Source organism: Perna viridis, chromosome 1 (genome assembly GCF_037379345.1).
Source record: "Perna viridis isolate PV_CMFRI_1.1 ecotype Kerala chromosome 1, ASM3737934v1, whole genome shotgun sequence".
Taxonomy (NCBI): domain Eukaryota; kingdom Metazoa; phylum Mollusca; class Bivalvia; order Mytilida; family Mytilidae; genus Perna; species Perna viridis.
Genome location: NC_142445.1, coordinates 1657316 through 1674659, shown reverse-complemented (window position 1 = coordinate 1674659; position 17344 = coordinate 1657316). Strand labels below are relative to the sequence as shown.

At 33.3% G+C, this 17344-nt stretch overlaps 2 protein-coding genes across 3 annotated transcripts in view; one reads left to right on the top strand and one right to left on the bottom strand.

Annotated features, from left to right (window-relative positions):
- Positions 1 to 4158, top strand: part of LOC148626801 (uncharacterized) — a 28802-nt gene extending 24644 nt beyond the window's left edge. The window contains exon 21 of the mRNA XM_088564629.1: positions 663 to 4158. Within this exon, the coding sequence (XP_088420755.1) occupies positions 663 to 1966 (1304 nt within the window). The 3' untranslated portion in view covers positions 1967 to 4158. The remainder of the gene's footprint in view (positions 1 to 662) is intronic.
- Positions 4159 to 4654: 496 nt separating this feature from the next.
- On the bottom strand, positions 4655 to 15756 carry LOC148626800 (globin-1-like). Of its 2 annotated transcripts, none has more exons than XM_088540829.1 (4): positions 15600 to 15756; positions 11943 to 12092; positions 7596 to 7821; positions 4655 to 5274 (listed from the first exon to the last, which is right to left on the bottom strand). In XM_088540829.1, exons 2-4 carry the CDS (start codon positions 12071 to 12073, stop codon positions 5125 to 5127), a joined length of 507 nt encoding a protein of 168 aa, XP_088396955.1. In that variant the 5' UTR covers positions 12074 to 12092; positions 15600 to 15756; the 3' UTR covers positions 4655 to 5124. The 2 variants fall into 2 exon arrangements, with proteins under 2 accessions (XP_088396955.1, XP_088396876.1); XM_088540750.1 differs by lacking the exon at positions 15600 to 15756 and adding an exon at positions 14153 to 14423.
- Positions 15757 to 17344: the final 1588 nt, after the last annotated feature.

The window sequence follows — 17344 nt, the reverse complement described above, 5'->3', positions numbered from 1 at the left end:
TGAACAAATAAGTCGTTATCTTTAAACTGAGTTAAACTAAATATAAAACGTCGGTAAGAATTAGATAACCCAAGAACAAATATTTGTATATATAAATGTGTTCACTTTACTATTTTTTGACACACAAAACACATCAAATTATATATAAATATTATAACTTTATCAATCAAAGACACGAAAGGAAAAGAATGTAAGGTGTTTTATGTGGAAAAGTAAACTTTTTGTGGTAAAGTAAATCCACGGAAAATTAAACATCATGTAACAAAGTTTTGCTTTATGCCCCCAAATCTGCCTTTCATCTCGTTTTGATTTCTTGAAACAAAGCTAAAGAACACATTGAATTACACCCAGAAAGAAGTATCAGCATCAGCACAATCCTAACTGAACACAACATAGTTTTGGCAGCAATGGTCGGGTATTTGCTTGTCTGAAATATGTACCTTTAAAAGTCATGTTTTTATGGTGAAAAATATTTGACAAATACTTTCTTAATCCCTTGTTGTTGGTATTCGTCTCCATTAACCAATGATTCACTGAAATGAGAAGATCTTGAGGATTATAAATTTAAAGGTTCCCTTAATAAGAAAAACCTATAAAAACAAAGAAACATGATTTCATCTGACCATTATCTCTTTTTAAATAAAAATATGAATATTTTACAGGCATTCCTGACCATCTCGACGACGACGACGACGGTGATGGAATCCCTGATGGCAAGGAGAAAGATACAGATGGTGATGGCATTCCTGATTATTTAGACGATGATGACGACAATGATGGCATTCCAGACGACCAGGATGACGATGATGATGGCGATGGTATACCTGATGAGCATGAAAAAGATTCAGACAGTGATGGTATTCCTGATTATCTGGATAAAGACGATGACGGAGATGGAATTCCCGATGACAAAGAAAAGGATACCGATGGTGATGGCATTCCGGATTATCTCGACGATGACGATGATGGTGACGGAATCCCAGATTCAGAGGATGACGATGCAAATGGGGACGGAATTCCAGATTTCAAGCAAGTTGATACCGACGGCGATGGCATTCCTGATTATCTTGACGACGACGACGATAATGATGGAATTCCTGATCATCTTGATACAGATGACGATGGTGATGGTATTCCAGATCATCTAGAGAAAGATTCTGATGGTGATGGAATCCTAGACCATCTTGACGATGATGACAACGATAATGGAATTCCTGACTATCAGGAAATCGATAGCGACGGTGATGGTATCCCCGATTATCTCGATGACGATGACGACAATGACGGAATACCAGACGATCAGGACTCAGATGCAAATGGAAACGGTATTCCCGACTTTATGGAGGTTGATACGGATGGTGATGGGATTCCCGATTATCTTGATGATGACGATGACAATGATGGAATACCTGATTATTTAGATGATGACGATGATGGTGACGGTATTCCAGACAATAAAGAGGATTCTGATGGCGATGGAATCCCTGATTATACTGATAATGATGCAGATGGTGACGGAATTCCAGATAAATTACCGGACTCTGACGGTAATGGGATTCCAGACCACAGGGACAAGGATAAGGATGGTGACGGTGTAGATGATGTCAAACAGTTGAAAAAGACGAAAAATGTAAAATCAAAAGCAAAAACGCCCGTTGGAAAAACGAAAAAAGGTGACGACGATGACGACGATGATGATGACGACGATGATTCCGAACAAAAAAGTTTATTTTCAAAAATATGGACATCTGTTAAAAATCTTATAATTTCAAGTGATGATGATGATAACGACGGCGATCAAGTTAAGAAAAATCCAAATCCATCAAGGAAGAAAAAGAACGATAACGTAGAGGGAGAACATGACGAAGAAATTGATTTAGTAGACTTAGTCAAATCTGTGATAGGTAAAAATGATTCCGATGATAATAATAAAACTCCACAGGGAAAGAAACGAAAATCCGGGTAATAAAATTTAATTGGAATAAATGGGAAATCATTTTAATATTTTATTTGGTAGAAAGAAACGTTTTAAGTCAAGATATCTCTTAAATAATTTTTTGTTTTTTTAGTCTATCCATCATTTTAAAAATATGTATATCATTTAAGTACTCCTACGTCTAATAACCAGGTAAAATGTGTATAAGGTGTAGCACATGAAGAAAAAAACCCAGATATTTTATTGCATTATCTAAGTATTTATACCTCACAACCTCAAGAAATTACTGTCAACGTGTTTGTAGAGTTTGCGTTTTCAAGATATTGATAGGTCAAAATTAGTTAAAATGCACTATGCAAAAAAAAATGCGGGGAAATTTTCCCGAAAGTTTTTCCTTATATAAGCAGTAAAAAATATCTGCGTCAACAATGTTCAGGAGAAATTTAAATAGCTCAATAGTTGTTTTCTCGATGTATTTGAATATGTTATAGGCAAAAAAGACCAAATTGAGAGTTATGATGTGCCACCCCTTGCCTGGTTCTTACACAGAATGGTACTTAAATATTTATTGTTTTGGTTTGAAAAGGTCGATGTTTAAAGCATTTTATTTTTTTTTTTTTCATCTTTCAAATACCTTTCTGATCTCAAACCTCCCCGAGAGAATGACATTGATATGATTACTGCACTGTATACCTATAGAATATAATGGTACTATTACTAAATTATTTTTATATTCCTGTATATATAATGTAGATTTTAAAAAAGTATCTTTAGATCACTTTTAATCATTATTTTGCATTTACGTTAAAAAAAATTATCATTTAATTTCATAAACTTGTCATTTTATTTAATAATGTGTTTATGGCGTGTGAAAGTGAGTTGCATTGTGTAATATAATTCATGTTTTTTTTTGTTTTTTTGTCTTTTGTTGGTTTTTTTTTTTAATTATATTATGTGAAAAGATCCTAAATCATGGAGATGTCGACCTTTTTTAAGGATACACAGACTTTTAAGTGTAGTTAAAAAGCTGAAGTAGCATATAAGCAACTGAGTTATAAAATAATTGAATAACATTCGTAAGACCAGCACACTGCCGCCAAGTCTTTCTGGTTCCGTTTTTCATTTTGGTTGACCGCTGTACTTATTTATAACAATAATTTACCTTAAAACACTGCTATGGACAACTGGCCCTCTATAAACTCACTATAAAAACTACGTTTATCAACATTTTCAACTATATTTAACGCTTTAAAGTCATAATAAACTGCTCTGAAGTTACCTACATTTTCCATGACAAAAGTAAGTTGATTTTCTTTCAAATGTGCAACATAATCACTTATTATCATACACAAAGGAAATGTTTTACTCCTCTAAACAAAGAAAACATCTTCGATAGCTTTTCCAAAACAAACACTTAAACAGAACTTTAAGTATTTCATCGAAAAATTCACAGCGATTAAGATAGTTAACTTAAGAGTTGGTCTTACCTTGACTGAAAGACCCGAATGTCTTAGGTAGTTTACTGGACAATTGATTGCGAAATTCTCACTTCCTATCAGACACAAATGTATAAATACCTTTCAGATTAATAAAAAGACTAAACCTCCTTGTCAATAAAACAATTCTATGTACTGGTAAACCAAAGACGGGACTGTGATACTGGTCTTATACTTTAATTCCTAACTAATTGTAATTTATTTGTTACCACTACAGAACAGTTGTATGCAAGATTTCGTGTTTCCTGGAAAAGGGTATGTGCAATAACATTTCAAATCGTTACATTCCCTGACTAAGACGTGTATCCTTATGTCTTACTTTTACCGGTTAGTTGTGTATTTTTTTAACCAAATAAAAGTGTGATTGTTTTGTTGTGAGGGTTTCCATTGATGCTTTTGTAGAATGATATAAACAATATGTACCGTATTACAGAAGATAAAGAGTATTGTAGTGTTTTCTAGATCTTTTGTTCAGTTTAAAAACTGATTGACTAGTTCGTTCAGTTATTTATATTATCAAGTATTTAATACTTCGCAATTCAGCAGTAAAAGCGAAATGTTTTTATTTTTTCACTTTTAGTAACTTGCCTTTTTGAAAATCGGTATTAAGAAAAAATAACTGTCACGAAAAGAGATGGAAGCTACTCTTATCATAGGACATGTCTAAAGTGATTATGTTAATAGTTCTGCTTATTGCATTCATGAAATAAAATACTTAAAATACCATCTATTTTGTCTATGGATTATAACCAACAGTAGTTGTATACAAAACTTGGATATCTGTGCTTTTTATCTTAATTTCGTGGTAAAACGAGACTGTTTGTTGTGTTATCATTGTTGCTTTTGATGTTTCATTGTAATTTCCCACAAATCTCCGTTTTCTTTGTTTAAGTGGTGTTGCTGTTTTCCATTGTTTAAGTGATGTTGCTGTTTTCCTTTGTTTAAGTGTATGTTGCTGTTTTCCTCTGTTTAAGTGGTGTTGCTGTCTTCCTTTGTTTAAGTGTATGCTGGAAGTGTGGCTCGTTTCGCAACAAATTAAAGTCAATATAAAAAATTAATACAGCGTTTCTCGTGTGTGACTGATACTTCAGTAAGAAGCTCATACCACATGTGCATACAAAAACTCATATTCTTTACTGAAAACGTTAATGTTATAAAAAGCAATCAATATGCAGAACTTAACTATTAAAATCATACATTGACAAATAAAAAGAAACGATCGTTTTCCAGAAATTCGAAAGAGATGATTTTATTTTAATGAATCTTGTCTCTGACTAAGCTAAACATGTTAATGATATTTATTTTCAAAATGGCAGTGTACTTTAATTACTAGTCAGTGGTCAGTAGAATATAACCAAACCATGTATTATAGCTGTCAGGTCTTAGGTTATTAAAGTTTTGCCCTCTTAAAAGTCTTAGCAAAATTAAGAAAAAAAGCCACGGATAATAGAAACATTCATCAGACTATTCTTGAAGTTTTTTTTCCCGAAGTATTCTGAACGCCATACATTCCAATCTTTAGAACTGTCACGTAGATTATTTATTGCTCATAAATCAACTTCTCCAATATCTTTCTCGTAACAAGAAAACAAAGATTATGTGTAATATGCTGATACAATCTCTTACAACACCAAGCTCGAACTTTAAGAATCTTTTGATTATAAAATATCGATCTGGCGACCATCTTGAATGTCAAGTCTGTTCTGAAGAAACTTCGTCATGTTCTTGTTTCCATAGTATTTGCACAGTACTGAACAATTTCGTCCAAGCACTTTTATAAATGTCTTTCATATTTTCTCCAGCGATTTCTTCCACCACGTCGGAAAAAACGGGCAACAGCCACTAAAAGGAATTAAATTAGACTATTTAATATTTACATCTGATCAACAGACAATTGTAAAAATCAAGCAGAGTAAGATTAATATAATACAGTTAAACCTGTCTCAGCTGAACCGAATATAACGAAACCCTGTCTCAGCTGAACCCTGAATAAAACGAAAACCTGTCTCAGCTGAACTCTGAATTAAACGAAAACCTGTCTCATCTGAACCCTAAATAAAACGAAAACCTGTCTCATCTGAACCTGAATAAAGCGAAAACCTGTCTCATTTGAACCTAAATAAAGCGGGAACCTGTCTCCTCTGAACCTGAATAAAGCGAAAACCTTTCTCATCTAAACCTGAATAAGACGAAAACCTGTCTCATCTGAACCTCAATAAAGCGGAAACCTGTCTCATCTGAACCTGAATAAAGCGGACACTGTCTCATCCGAATCAGAATGAGACGAAAACCTGTCTCATCTGAACCTGAATGAAGCGGAAACCTGTCTAATCTTAACTCTGAAACAACTGCAAATCTGTCTCCTCTGAACCCTGAATAAAACGAAACCCTGTCTCAGCTGAACCCTGAATAAAACGAAAACCTGTCTCAGCTGAACCCTGAATAAAACAAAACCCTGTATTTTCTGAACCCTGAATAAGGGAAACCTGTCTCATCTGAACCCTGAATAAGACGAAAACCTGTCTCATCTGAACCTGAATAAAGCGGAAACCTGTCTAATCTGAACTCTGAAACAACTGAAAATCTGTCTCATCTGAACCCTGAATAAAACGAAACCCTGTCTCAGCTGAACCCTGAATAAAACAAAACCCTGAATATAACGAAACCCTGTCTCGTCTGAACCCTGAATAAGACGAAAACCTGTCTCAGCTGAACCCTGAATAAAACAAAACCAGTCTTATCTGAACCCTGAATGTAACGAAACCTTGTCCCATCTGAACCCTGAATAAGACGAAAACCAGTCTCATCTGAACCCTGAATAAGACGAAAACCTGTCTCATCTGAAACCTGAATAAGACGAAAACCTGTCTCATCTGAACCTGAATAAAACGGAAACCTGTCTTATACATACATGTTTTGGAGCTTTTAACAAAAAGATTGATGCAATATGAACATGTGTAAACAAACATCTTCTTTGACAGAACCATGATGCTCCATTTATAAAGGGCTTCACTCTACTACCGTAAGTATACTCTTATGAAATATCATCCATACATCAAATTGATCAGAGAAGTGTTTTTTTTTCAGTATTGACAGGTGTTCTTTTTCTATCAACATGTTCAACTTTTTTTAACAATAAATTGCATCATAAAGAGCTTGCGGTATCTCTTATATTGTTTGAAGTTTCAATTGATTTAAGTTTTATCTGTTCTGAAGATACTAACACGTTAACAAAGATATTTATAAACTTGCTTAGAAAATAGCTGATTTATTTTTGTTCAAAAAGAGCAGTTTAAGGTGTATGATGTTGACAGATTTAGAACAATCTCAGTAAGAAATATTGATTCATTTTCTTGGCAATAAGACTATATTCTTTTAATGATTATGTTGTCTGATATGTAGGTCTTTTTTTATCCTGTGATATGTAACTACACCTTCCAAGCACAACTTTCGCTGATAAAAGTTAGAAATTTTAATTGCATGTTCGACCCCCCCCCCCAAAAAAAAAAAAAAAAAAATTTAAATTGCAATTTTTAAAATACTAAATCATCTTTAGAAAAAAATATAAAGAACATAAACTTGTATTAGTTTTCGGCATAAATATAACTTGTGCTCATTATAACTTGTACCCATTAAATTGAAAGAAAATCACTAAAGCGTGAAGGTGCCCCTTTTCGGTCAGTCAGCGCGACCTCTCGTTCTTTTAACTCTTTATGTGCCCTTGGGTTTGCACAACTAGTTATCAAACATTAACTGCAGCACTTGTATTTTCATAATTAGTCAAATCTTCACCTGAACTTGTTTTTTTTTCATTTTTTGTTTTGCTATCTGCATAATTATTTTAACTAATATCTGCAGCCTTTTTGTATAATTAGCTTAATCCATATATGTAGCTCTTTTGTATATAAAGTTAAGCCTACACGCTTGTTTTTACATACTTGGTTTTTTACTTCTTTTTCGAATGATTAAATAAATTAAACCTTCACTGATTTGTTCCATAATTAGTTAAACTTATTTATGTTCGCGTTCTCTTTTTTATTTATTTATTTTTTTGCACAATTAGTTAAACCATACAAATTACTTTGATATGTTGAACATATCTTTTTTCGCAATTAGTTAAACCTATACCTTGACTTATTTTTGTAAGGTTATTATATGTTTACCTGTATTTGTTCGGCGGTAACTGTCCTTTCATAGTGGCTTCTAGCGATTTTTCTGACAAGTTGTTCCATTGTCTCCGTATCGTCCAGATTATCAATGAAAGATTTAAGGGCATAGACGACAGATAATGCATGTGCTCGTAACTTTTTGTGAACCTGAACTTCTTCAATGGTAAGACCACGGAAGTCCTTAAATTTCTCCTGAGCTTCTGGGTACTGAGTGAACACCCTTAAAATACAGAAAACAGACACTTTAGTGCTAATGTGCAGAAAATATGAGAAGGCTTGATAAATATACTTCTGCCAGGCTGAATACTGAACATTATAATTGTAATTGTAGGTGTTGCTTGTTGAAGTACCGATTTGGGAAGTTGAGATGCAGATGTGCCTGATCATGAATTTGTTGTCATGGTGAATACAGCCATTTACTCGCTAAATTGTAACGGAAGAAACGTTTAATTTTATTGTGGATATATTTCCACACCAATCTCAAATTCGCGGTCGTTGTCTTGATCCAGTCTTCTTTGTCCTACTATTTTATGCAATTTTGACGTCATGTCTTTTTATTTCAAATCTATCTGCATTAAAATCCGATGAATTTCTTTTCATTATTTTTCAGTCAAGAATCGGTTACATTTTATCCTAACAAGATGGCTATTTATGCTTTATTGTTCATAGAAATATATAAATAATTTAAGAGGTCATGTGCACAGATAAACAAATAGGAGGACAGAGGGAATTGGAGAAAGAGAGCAAATGGCAATCCTAGGAATGGCATAAAGCAAACTGTTCACTACTGTCCCTAGTATTTTACTGAATTCTGCTAAGACATTTTTTGGTACATTTCATATGAATAAAAATGGTGAAAAGTATAAATGCAATAATACACATAAAGATTGTTCCAATAATGGCCGTAAGAAGGCTCGAAAAAGATTATAGGAAAGATAAAATATGGTACAGCGAAAAGTTTTACATGTCCGCAATGGATAGACTATAGAAATTTTCTTTTTGGCGACTACTGATTAACAAAAAATAGATCACAGTCATAAATTAATTGAAGGTTTATTTCTTGTTTTCAAACACTAATTCAGGAGGTTTAACCTAGAAAATAACATTGATGAAAGTACTGAGCGAACGTATATCTAACGAAGAGGATGACTCGGTAGTGAGTGAGTATATTAGTGCAACGGGTTGATTATATGACATTTATGCTGAGTTATTTAATCTCATTTTTGATACAGGAATGTTGCTTGAGTCATGGCTAGTGGGCAATATTGTACCATTTTTTTTTAATACAGGAAATAAAATGAACCTATGGAATTTTAGGCCTATTACACTTTATACAACAGTAAGTAACGTGTTTACATCTGTTCTTAATACTAAATTAAGCATTTATTTTGAAGAATTCGATATCATAAATGAAAACGAGGCTTTCGAAAGGATGATTCTTCTATTGATCATACATTTACTCTACATTATTTTTTTTTCGAGTTGTTTCGATCGAGAAAGAAGAAACTTCATTGTGTTTTCATCGATTTAGTCGTTAGATTCAGTACGTAGGAGTTTTCCAAAAGTTTTATGACAATGTGAAATCGAGAATCGTCCACAACAAGAAGAAATCTGACTTTCTCCATGCGAAATAGGTGTAAGACAAGGTGAAAACCTGTCTCCTGCCTTGTATTCCATGTGGCATGTCAACGAAGCTTTATTGTGACACAGTGTTACTAGCAAAAAATAACTTGTTATACATGTTGAATAAATTTGTTATATATTGTAAACAATGGGTGGTAAAGGTTAATATGGAAAAGTATAAGATTCTTATCTTTTCAAAGGTGTAGTTAAACATGAACATATCTTTTTATAAATGGAGATGAAATAGAAGTTGTCAGAGAATATAAATATCTAGGTGTGTTTTGGTAAAAGTGGATCCTTTTTATATACTACAAAATATTTGAGAGAGAAGGCCATCAAAGCTATGTATGAATCTGTAATTCTGTTTACATGCACACATGGTTTTGCTATTATCACGTAATTATCATATGATTTTGTTATGGATATAAACATTAGGGAGCTGAGCTCGGAGTTCTACATTTAATTGTCGAGTCTCTGTGTTTTACATATGCTCAGTGTGCTTGAAAACGAGATTGAGTTAATAACGAATGAGTAAAAATCGTCGCTTTGATTGGTCAATTCAGCCGGCATTTAGTTTTTCGGCGAGTTCATCCGCGCGGTTTATCGCTTCTTCTATAGATAGCCATTCAGGTGTGTAGCACACTGTCTCTGCGCTTTAAGTCTGCACGTTCTTTGCTTCTAACTTATCTACGGTTATGCCGTTTTCTCATAGGAATGTAACATTCCGAGAGAATGCTTTGGTTTAGATTTATTCTGGTCTTTCGGCTTCTTTATACGCTAAATTATCATGAAATTATTTGTATTTGTGGTTTTCTGTCGAGCTACAAATATGGCGCGGTAATCAAACGTTTAGGGTGTTAGTCAATCACTTCCAGTTGCATTGTCATACCGGTTAATTCTGATGTTATTAAGCGTTATGCATTTATAAGCGATATGCACCATTGTTTTATAGCAAAGGCCCTTGTACTTGGTCAAACAGGCAATGTGTTTCTAATGGAGATCTCATTTAGACAGTGTTATAGTTACAGAGCCCACTGCATGAACGTACCACATAAGAGGGTGTCCTGTATGAGGTTACTAAGTCAGAATATAGGTAGTTGATATTGACACATAAATCTGGAAAAGCAAACACAGCTGTATAATACAGAGATCATTGATCATTGACCAGAACGCTAGCACACACTAAACACTGTACACTACCTATTGCACATTTCAGAGTGTTAATTGGCCATTTTCACTGAGAAACTTGCACATACAGACGACTCCCGTTACAAATCAAAGAACAATATATTGTCTTGATATGTTTGATAAGATAGTTATGCCAATTCTATTACATGGATCAGAAGTATGGGGTTATGAAAATATAGATGTTTCAGAATAGGTGCATTTAAAACATTGCAAGTTGATTTTCATCTGAAACAGTCAACTCCCAGTTACATCACATGTATTCAGAGCTAGGGAGACATCCAATATCAATTTTAGTGAAATTACTGGGCTCGAAACAGAATTGGTAGACAAAACTTTGCCAACATTTTTATTATTCAATGTGTTTATCTGAATAATTACAGGCATGAAAAAACAGTGAATTAAATTCCTGAAAGAAATATTTGATCACTGTGGGTTATCAAATATTTGGATTTCACTAAAAAAAAAAACAAAACAAAACAAAAAAAACCCCCGGATAAATGGATATGTGAAAGTATTAAAAGTCGTCTATCGACCAGTTTAAGCAAGCATTTATTTCTTTTTTATATATTGTGAACCCTCTACTGAATTTTCTGATTTATATATATATTTTTTTTTAATTATTATCATTGTTGCCATTTAATTTTGTTACATATTTTTGTTAAGATGCGGTAATCATCACAGGAAGATGGCGGGTATATAAAGAAATGATAGAAAATGCAATCTTTGTAATTCTGGCGACATTGGTTATGAATATCATTATACTTTTACATATGAAGACGTACTAAATGAGAGAAAAAATACTGATCAGTATTTTACTATAGTGGACGTAGCACGTACAAATATTGAAATCAAAAAACCAAGTCATTCAGAAAAGTCATTGATAGATTTATTAAGATAATAAATGTGAAGGTCGGTCCTACCCCATAATCATTTCTTTACATACATACATTGTAATGTTAGTCTTTGTATTATGTTACATACTCTCTGTATGTTATAGTTTTAGAGAAATAGAGTATTCGACCACAGTCAAAGGCGTAACGGCCCCGAACAAATCACATGGAAACATCGATACAGTTTTTGGCATATTCTGTGGGGGGGTGGGGGGGGGACAGTAACGACGTGTTGTAGTGGTGTTTACGTGAGAATGTCATGGTCTTCACAACAATTTGGTCTCTTGTTTCCAAGAGTAGGTTGTTTTTATTTTGTTTGAAGTATTTTACAAAGTAGTGCTTCAGTACATAAATCATCTGCCACTATATATTTGAATTATTATCAAAATGAAATTCTAAAAAACAGTTTTGAAGTATACTTCGAAATTTAATTATTTCATAGACAAGACATTAATTAAGTGGCTCTAAAAACCTTCCCTTTACATTTAGATTGACAGCAATTGAAATTAGCTTGGCCAGCGATGTAAACTTACTACTCCAGCAGTGCTAGTGGTTGTCTGCCAAGCTATTTTCTGACTTGGTGCCATCTCAACGGTGGAACGGAATTCCAACCTCTTGCGTTGTAGGAGTATAAACTTACTTGATAAATATTTTGATGCCGTTTTCCTTTTTGTTTGACCACACCAGAGCCCAACTTTCTCGTATGGCGTCAATATCTTCTGCCGTCAATAGAATATCCTCCTCGCAGTTAGTACAACCGTTCTCAGACATTTTGACTCGGTTATGCACCCTGGAATAACAACCGAAAGAAAACGATTAAAAGAATAATAATTAGATTGAAGTACTTGAGCTTGAAAGTGTCATTTCATAAAACAGCAGCATGAGACGCAGCGAAATTAAGTCAATTATCTTGAGTACGTGACGAGTAGCAACAGATTCCAAAAGCTAAATGAAAGCAAGCATTAAATTGACACCACGAATGTTAAGCAACAACAATTTAGATCTACAGTGTAACAACGATTATATATATGTGTTGGATAAGTAAACACTTATTTGATATTATCTTCTGTAGGCTAATTACTTCGTAAACTAGCATTAACTTGGTCTTAAATTGGAAGTTATGGATCAATGATATATCCAAACAAAGCATTCATTATTCTAATGGTCGGTATTAGTTCAGAGAAATATGATTAAATCAATGGCAAGTCCAATCCGTAAGAAATATGTTAGTTTTCCCATGTTCTATCGTCAACCTAATTATAATCAGACTCTATATTCAAAACACTGAACAACATTTAAGAAGAGTAATAGTTAAGGACCTAGTTCGTGCCCACAGAACTCTTCTGTTGACCAAAGGACATAGTGGTCGATTCATAGAAGTGTAGAACTCAAACCCACTACAGGGGTCATTAATTTCCCTAATGTCGAACAATAATTCAACAAGTGTTTAACTAGTTTTAAAAATGAAAATGTTTAAATTCTTCATTCTGTAGTATTGTTTGATAACACAGCTGTGTGATTATTATTCTCCTACCAGCAACCTTCGCTGAATGAGGACTTTTGGTTTGCACTATGGCTGTCCGTCGGTCCAGTTATTCAGTTTTCCGCACTTTTTTTATCTGTCATGGTTACAGATATTCATTAGATATTTGGTACCATGCAAGTTACAGATCAAGTTCGAATTTTGTTTCAGACCGTTGATTTGTTTTGCTGACTATGGCCCTTGGACTAGCAAATTAAGGGGAAAAGTTTTCCATACCTTTCTCATTAACAAATTATACATGAAATTTGCATTCAGTTCTCTTCGGCAGATTTTTCTTCTGGTAGGGGGCTTTGTATTGCCATGCAATACTCTCAAAATGCTTGTTAATTTTATGAGCAACTTGGTGGGTGTTTCTTAAAAAGCAGAGGACGCTTACCCTACCGGTGCAGTTTTTGGTTCGAGTCCGAGTTGCTGATTTGCTTTTATATCTTTGTACGTGCTATTTTAGTTATTTCATGTTCTTTGTTGTGTGTGTTTGTCTTTGTTGTGTGTGTTGGTTTTACCTCTCAGGTCTTTATCCTTAGATTTTATTCTTTTGATTTCTGTTCGAACCATAGTTCCCTTGATTTCTAATTACATTAAACAATTTCAAAACTTTAAGGTACCGTCTTTAAAAAGTACTAAAACACTACTCCAGCAATGCTCGAGTTTGTCCGGCAAGCTATTTTCTGACTTTGAGCCACCCTAACGTCCATTGTTTTTCCTCCCTTTTTCGTTGTTTTGCGTTTTTTACTTCTTTTTATGGTTACGAAGTTTGATTGGTTTAAAATCTCAGTCACTGGTCCCTTGTTGGATCACAATTTACATTAAGTACATTTGTACATTGTATTTAATACATTAAACTACATATCATGCTATTGTATTGAATTACTCTGCCATTTAATCATGAACCAAACATAACATCAAAATAATAAAAATAATTAAATATCATAGATATATTAAATGATTATAGAAATGTGACATTTTACAAAAACGAACAAACAATCAATCAGAACAAAATGAGTTATTCACAAGTAAATCGCTCTTTAGGAAAATATGTTCGTTAAACAGTTTCGTCTATTTGCCTGAAGTCAATTGTGACGAGGGGTTGAGAAATGAAACGCAAACACAACAGGAAAACAGAAAAAATCAAGCAAGACTACACGACAACAATTGGAAATGGTAAGACGACATGTTCTTTTATATATTTCTGACAATGCATAGATCTTTATGAGCAATGTTGTCCATCGACAAGAGCAATATTTGTCTCCAAATTAAATATAAATCCCATGGAAATGGAAAAATAATGAACGGAGAAATCTACTTACCATTCAGCATCAATATCTGTATTAGTAAGATCCCAACGTATTTATGTAACTGTTTTGTTATGGTGATATAATAGAATGAAGGCGACTAATGAAGCACAGTTATTGAAAAGTATTTCCTGATTTAAATAAATTCCTGAAGCAGCAGGTGCACCTAAGAAACTTGAACACCTAAATTGTTATTATAATTTATCAGGATAACGCCATCCGAATTTAAACAAGGAGTTTTAAGTTCGAGTAGAATATACGTTATATCAAAATTTTGTTTATAAACCCGGTAACATCTGTACAGTGTTAATATATATCTAAAAAGTTTTCAGCGTCAGTTAATATAAATAGGAACAGATGATAAAATTCTCCACAATCTTTATACTGACATTTAAAAAAATATTCATCGATAATAAGCTGAGAGAGAAGTCTACATTCTAGTATTTGCATTGAACATACCATGGATGATTGTCTCCATTTTTTGGGGAAGGGAAATAAGTTTTTATCCCAACTTAAATCAAACCATAAACTTATTGTCTCAACCCTGGCCTGTGTTATTGAATAAACCACGAGTAACGTCGGGTTCTCATTAAACTTATTGTCTCAACCCTGGCCTGTGTTATTGAATAAACCACGAGTAACGTCGGGTTCTCATTAAACTTATTGTCTCAACCCTGGCCTGTGTTATTGTATAAACCACGAGTAACGTCGGGTTCTCATTAAACTTATTGTCTCAACCCTGGCCTGTGTTATTGAATAAACCACGAGTAACGTCGGGTTCTCATTAAACTTATCTCAACATTGGCCTGTGTTATTTAGCTTGAATAAACATTCTCGGGTTCTCATTTATGACAATAACATGAAAGTTTCAGGTTTTGTTGACTTTATACTGTCTTTGCCACTTCCAAAAGATTCCTTTACAAAATTCCGAAGCTCTTCAGAGAAAATATATAAATTTTATCTGTAGACACCAAAACAGAAATATTTAGAGATACATAAAAAGAAAACGGACAACTAAAGATCGAGCCAAACAAGATCGAAACGAAACTGAAACAACTGACAGATAAAATAAAACAACGAGAAAACAATCACAGAAAACTGAAAACACCATCGAATCCTACTAAACTGACTGGAACAAAAAGAACACGGTTTATTATTAATAAAAGTAGATAATCCGAGAAAACCATGAAACAGTTTTATTTATAAATGTCCTGCCACTTATGTGACACATGCTTTCTGTAGATTTCTATTAATGACCTGTCTGTTCAGGAGTTGATTGAACGATAATGATTTTAATGTTTTTGATATTTTAATGCACCTAAAAATGGAACTCTTTTGAGTCTCTTTGAATTCTGTTCTATGAAAATTTGCAATAAGGTAAAAAAAGGCAAACATTCAAGAAAAAAACCCGAATTTGAAAAAAATTGTCAAAGAATCGATAGGTAGAAAAGATAAACCTTACCTTCAAAGGAACTGTATATATAACACCCTCATAATGTGTATATATCTTGTAGAATAGAATTTGTAGCCAATCTTTTCATCAATACAATGCCCTCAGAGTGACATTTTATATATTGTAATCGGATAAATTTGCATACAGGATCATTTGTCAAACAATTACAGTCATATATAGAAGTCTCGTTACAAATTCAACCGTTTAGAAATTCATTGCATAACTTCACTCCTCAGGCATAATAGCCGTGGGAGAAAGACAGGCTCTGGCCCTATACAAAATGATTAATTTGTTTCTTATGAGCACTTATGATAGTAGCGTCAAACAAAGTGCAACTCTAGTTTGTATGGATTTTTCAGCATCTTCAATTACACCCTAATTCGGTATCCATATAAGGTTATTATGACGTTTGATCAAAAAGGTTAATTGTTTGACGATAAAGGACTTGTCCAATAAACACTTTGGTTAGTTCAGTATAATATGGCATGTCTCTGTGTATGTAATGTTACATTCACCAACGAATAAATAACAACTACAACATGTAGATTTAATTAGACTTTTGCACCTTTCTGATGTCATGTTAAATACACAGTCTCACCTACAAAGAAAAAAATATCGAAGATGGACTTGTCTGTTTACTGGTCAGACATCAGTTACATATAAAGTTATTTTAAATCCTGTTCTTTTCAATATTAAGGTATTTATCAATTATAGGTGTAATGAGTGAAAGATGAATATCGCAGAATATTAACTTAAGTTATTTAATTTCAACATCATAACAAACGAGCCTCTGCGAGTTAATATTTTGCGATATTCAACTTACACGAGCTATAAAACATTTTTCTCTATGTTACTTGACATGGTGAAAATATCTATGACGTCACCAATGGTGTCGGAAGAAGAAAATGAGAAACGTCACAATGTCGCTTTCGACCAATCATGTTTTAAGTACAGTTCTGTCTAAACAAAACAGGCAGAGGCTTATAATGGGTAATTCATGCATTTCTTTATCCCAAATATTTGTTATTGCGAATCCTTCTGAAGGCCCCACAAAATGTATTAGGAAATATAAGTGCAAATGAAAGTAGTTTACTTGAGATATTAAATAGCAGTCCTTGTAAGAATGATGCAAATTCTGCATACACCTAAAAAAAGGCTACACATTTTTATCTTTGTTGTGAAGTTGTTTTTGGGTCTATATGATGACATGTATCATCATTTATTCCAATCTGCCTTCTCTTAGGGGATAATCAACATTGAAAATCCAACAGTTTCTAGAGGTATAATGGTGTAGTTTACAGAGTATCTCCCTTAATATTGAATTCTGCAGTACACTCTATATAACTTTTATCTCCAAAAACAAGGGTTATATTAAAAGTCACATGTTAATTTCTATCAACTATAACATTTTAAACAAAATGCCAAAAAGCAAGAAATGTAGGCTTTCCAACCATGAATCACATTTTGCATGATTCTTACCTGGAGTGCTACTTAAAACTTAAACAAATTTTTACACTATAACAAGTGAAAAAATATTTCAAGATATAGAGGAGATCCCAAGTAATTTTTTGATTGGAAATCCTTCAGTAGGCCTCGTTGAAATTGTATTAAAAATAAAAATGCAAATGAAAATTTCCCACGTTAACTATATATTAACGATTAGAGTTTAGTAAGTTCTACTAAAAAAGTAAGGGAAAACTTCCCGCCAGAATTTTTACACTATAATCAAGAAATATTTCACTGTAATTGCAGAT